The 4,888-nt window shown below is 44.6% G+C and overlaps 1 protein-coding gene across 1 annotated transcript in view; it reads right to left on the bottom strand.

The window, feature by feature from the left end:
• Window positions 1-1,488, bottom strand: part of LDLRAD1 (low density lipoprotein receptor class A domain containing 1) — a 4,135-nt gene extending 2,647 nt beyond the window's left edge. Inside the window, exons 1-2 of the mRNA XM_009874403.1 lie at window positions 1,468-1,488; window positions 1,037-1,091 (exon numbers count right to left, since the gene is read on the bottom strand). Of these exons, the coding sequence (XP_009872705.1) occupies window positions 1,037-1,091; window positions 1,468-1,488 (76 nt within the window). The remainder of the gene's footprint in view (window positions 1-1,036; window positions 1,092-1,467) is intronic.
• Between the last annotated feature and the right edge of the window lie 3,400 nt (window positions 1,489-4,888).

Below are 4,888 nucleotides of genomic sequence, written 5' to 3'. Positions count from 1 at the left end.
AGAATGGTGAGAACTGGCCAAAGAGTAGCCCTTTCCCTCTCCCAAGACATCTCCAGGGTACAAGGGCAGTGATCTTCCAGGGACTCCAACTTTCAGAAAGTCATGTACATAAATCAAATCCAGAAGGAAAAGGCCAAACGCAGCGTCACTGGAACAAGACAGCAGTGCACCTCATTAGGAGCAATACCGATCAGCTGCTGTCAGCTCAGCTCTCTGCACCACCAGCGCTGTGTCTCTAAGCTAACACTGTATTTCCTTGCATTCCTTCGTATTTTCAGCCTAAGAAAAAAAATCAATGCGATCATCTGAGAAACACACAACCGGTCGTTTAAGACAACCCTACATGCGCAATTGGATTCTGGTATTTCTGAACTTAAGGAGCTTTGATCAAAAAGTGAGAATTTGTCTTGGCTGTGCTTCATATTTACTTAGTTGTTGTGTTGTACAAATGCAAGCGAAGGCACGGCCTTTGCTCAACGGCAAAGGGATCCCTGCTGCAGTAACCACTGCCTCTGTCACGCTCGAGTGGGAATGAAATGCAGAACATTTCAGCTTAAAAGAAAAGTGGTGAATTACAGCACGTCTGTGTCTACAAGACAACACCTTTGACCAGAAAGCACAACGCTTGCAGACAGACACAAGTATAAAATAATGGCAGTGATGAAATGTTGTTGCAACTTGATCTACAGGTTTGCTATTGATTCTGTTTGGTCTCACCTTCTCCTTCTTGGTATGGACACAATTTGCTGAAGTTTGGCTATGAACACATACAGAAAGCCTATAGCAAGTTCACTACAAGCCTTTATGTGAGAGATAAGGTTTACCTACCATGCTACTATACCACAAGACTGCCAACTCCAGGCCAAAGAATAGCTTAGATTTATTAATTTTATAGTCTGGATATTTCACTACATAGAAGAGGGAAAAAAAAAAAAATCAGTCTAAACAGACTATAAATACTTCGCATTACATGGATACTCTCAATTGATTTATGCTTTAATAATAAAACTGTTAAGCTCTGCATTTTATTTGTTACCTCGCTCTTCAGAGAAGGCCTTTGTTGAATCAAAAGTAGCTACACCACCGTTTCTCTAGAAAGGAAGGAATAAAAGGCTGTTTACAGAAGCAGCACGCCATAACCACGCAAGGTGTCCTTTCTTGTGCTCATGCCATCTCATCCAGGAATATATAACATGTTTTTTTACTTTTACATACAAGCAAAGATTGCCTTGGTGGAAACGTGGCACGGATTTAATTCACAAAGCAATCAATCAGATCATCTTTTAAATCTTGGTTACCCATTTGTAGAACAAATATTAATGCATGTCTACCACTATATATCAATATCTCCCTTTTGTATCAAATTAAGTAGAAAAAACCCAGAATTTCACAGAAATCACCAAGAGGTCAGACAACACTAGAACACACAGCAGTATGTAAGATTTGTTTTAAAGAAAAGGACTGTACCTGGGGGTGAGTTTTGTTCATGCTTCCCAGAGCTACAGCCCTCACAGCAGCTCAGAGGACCGCAGGGAGTTTTCTGCACCTCACCAGGACTGATGTTACCAGGATACAAAACCCAACAGAGGGAGGAAAGCGAGGAGCGTGCTGCTGCCCAGGCACGCAACCAGGGGAGGATGGGGAAGGCAGGACTGAGCACAGGCAGAGCAAATCCTCCAGGATCCTCTCTTTTTACTGGCGTACTCCAATTTCCAGCCCGGCAGTTAAGTCTCAGCAGTTCCGCCAGTGGCCAGCATAACTTAAAAACAGACTGCAGCCTCCTCAACTGGCTGCAGGTCTCAGCAGCTTTGCAGCTTCAAGGGGAAAATGTCACGAGCAAGCAGTTTTGCCATGGTGGAGAAAACGCATGGGCATAACGGGCTGCAAGGAGCCTGTGCCCTTCCTGCTTGCAGGAGGCTCCAATGGACTCAAGTGCCCCTGAATTGTTGCCACCTCACAGACCACGACTCTTGCCCAACCACTAGCAAAACTAGCTTACCAGGGCTTTGGAGGAGAAGCTGGCAGCTGTACTGCCTACAAGTCGGCCCCGAGGCAGTTGCCTCAAACTGATTCAAAGCACCAAACAACGCCCGACCTGGAGGAACAACTACAGCTACTTCCCTCTCCACTCCACCTCCCTCAACTCATCCTCGGTTACTTTAACATCAAGTTAACATACCCTTCTTGACGAGGGCATCTGCCAGCCCTGCACTCACCTGCTCACAGACCAGCCAGATTTAAATATTGTCTTTTAGGAGCTCCTCCTCTAGCCAAGGTTCTCACAGGAATACATCACTGTTAAACCTGGTGCCAGAAAGCTCTCCTGTTCCAAGGGGGGTTTTGGGTGAAAACACCAACCACCACGTAGCAAACAGCCTGCAGGTCCGGGCATCTGCTACCAGTATGGAAGAGGGACAGACTAAGGGTTAAAACCAGCATATCTTAAATTCTGGATCTGTTTCTCTTTTTAAGAGGAAGTTTTAGTTTCTAATCAGACTTGACATACAAGGACTATTTTGAGCCGTCAGAAAGCTCACTAGGTGATGGGGAGTTTGCCAAGAGTCCCACGTAACAGCCAGATCAAGCAGGCCAGCTACACATACCCCTCAGAACAACTATGATAGAAATGTTTAAAATGTGGAGTACATCTGCTCTTAAACACCAACGGCCATAAGAGCTGACACCTACCACCATCTATTGCCTACGTAAGATTACCACACTTCGCTGTAGCCAACCAGGTAGTTGGATTTTAGAGCCGTTACCCCACATCAAAGGCTGCTTGTAGTTCAGAAAAACGAGTCCACGAGAATGAGGTAACAAACATGAGCAAGCCCTTCTGAAGTTAAAAAAAAAGTGTTCGCCAAAGATCTGAGACGCTGAAGTGGGAACACAGATCAAGATACTCGCTATGACAGGAGACTATTGCAATTCTAGCACCTGAAAAAACCCCAGGCCCCGCCCCTCAAACGTACCATGGCTATTTCTCCCAGCAATGAATTTCACACACTTGGAGGCTCATCTCATTTGTGTCAAGATTAAATTTAAAATCTGATACAAGTTCAATTGAACACATCCCTATAGAGAATCTAAAATGCTCTCCTCCTACAATTTCAATAATTTAAGGCCCTCCACTTAAACAGTGGTCTTGGACAGAGATCAAACCCAAATTGCAGCTTCTGAAAACGAAGATGTCAGGAAGTCAAGCATTTAACCAAAAATGAGTAGGGCAAGACATTTTGCAAAGTCAAATGTCGAGATGGCTTAAATAGTCCACTTAGGCAGAAAACTTGAGAAGCGGTTCAATTACAGCAGCCTAGCCAGTATCTGGTTTTACTTAGGGAAGATACTTTTGACAAGAGCTTACAAGTACAGCCCTTATTCCTCAGACTCTTGTCTCACTCCGGGAACAGCAGTGCCACAGGCAGGGTTCCCTGTGACCTAACTGCACGTTACTGAATGCCCGGCTTTGCCACACCGATGACTTCGCTAAAATGTCATTAAACAGCGAACAAAAGACAAAACGTGGTAAAACTTGCGCTGAGTTTTCTCTCTTTGTTGCAGGCAGATACAAATGAAAGCAGAAGTTGTGTGTTTCACTCAAACCTAGGAACATCAGAAGGAATAAAGCCAAACGTTTTGGAAGAGAAAGCTTTGTGAAACAGAGTCATCACCATAACCGAGGTGGCACCGTACACATTTGAAACGGGCAAATAGCCATGTTTTTATGAAGCTCTAACACTCCCTCTGCAACTACATGTAAGTCAGAGAAAACATTTTAACAGAACTGAAAACATCTCCACGTTAGCAATACAGTTAGTAAAACTGGGATTGCTGAAGTCTTTTCTGGAAAGGCAATCCCAAACAACACAGCACTAACATGACAGGCAGGAACCGCTGAAGTAGAGCCCGTATTTACAAAGTGATTTTTCGAACATCCGTTGCACACGTCACATTTGATATTGCTCAAAGCGAAAAGCTGGCACGGAAAGGGGGCCGCACACTGAGGTTTGCACTACACGAGCAGAAACGCACGTCTCGCCTGAGTCACTGCTGCAGACAGAGGGATTTCCTGCACATGCCATCCTGCAAGTGAACAGTGTTCCGGAAACATCACACCATCGATTGCCACAACAGTCACGTCTGAGGCCTTTGCAATAATGCCACCCGCACACAAAGGCACCTGTCAGCGGCTGCTGGCACCCGAGCTTCTGGGCTACGATGTCACACTGAAGAATTGAGTGTTGAGAGGTACCAGTAATGTAACACTTCAAATTGCAATTTCTGCTTTGATAGAGGGCTGTTTACGGCAAACATCTTAATGCCCTTAAGGCTCATTGACAGAAAACCTGCTTGAGTGCTTCTAGGTTCAGGTTTTAATGGCCCCTGCAAGGCTCTGTCACCTGCAGTTGTGCAGGATCAGCGTTAGTTACAGCCGAACTAGAAACAACCGACTGAGCCTTTTAACAGTGAGGGAACGCTACACTGTATCCTCCAGAACCTCCACAGTTCTCACTAGAACTCAAAACCTGAAGAGACAGTGTGGTTTTTTTGTTTGTTTGTTTTAAAACCTTCAAGGGAGTTCCATATAATGAACAAAGTACAATGATGAGCTGGAGATCATGCTTCCTAACCAGCTTTCGAACACTTACAGAGACCTTAAAAGAAACCACACACATGCCCAGCTCATCAATTCTGCGGGAACCAGCATGCAATTATCTCCTCAGAGAGCTGCAAAAAAATATTAAAGCATGAGAGACATTTTTAGTGGTTGTCTGTTTAGTGAATCACATAGCAAAATCAGGCCACATTGCCCATGAGAGGAAGGCCACTACAGGCTTTCAAACCGAGTATGCTGTGGTCAATAAACAACCATAGCAAAAAGCTACAC

Source organism: Apaloderma vittatum, unplaced genomic scaffold, assembly GCF_000703405.1.
Source record: "Apaloderma vittatum isolate BGI_N311 unplaced genomic scaffold, ASM70340v1 scaffold21868, whole genome shotgun sequence".
Classification (NCBI taxonomy): domain Eukaryota; kingdom Metazoa; phylum Chordata; class Aves; order Trogoniformes; family Trogonidae; genus Apaloderma; species Apaloderma vittatum.
This window is presented reverse-complemented; position numbering and strand designations above follow the sequence as displayed.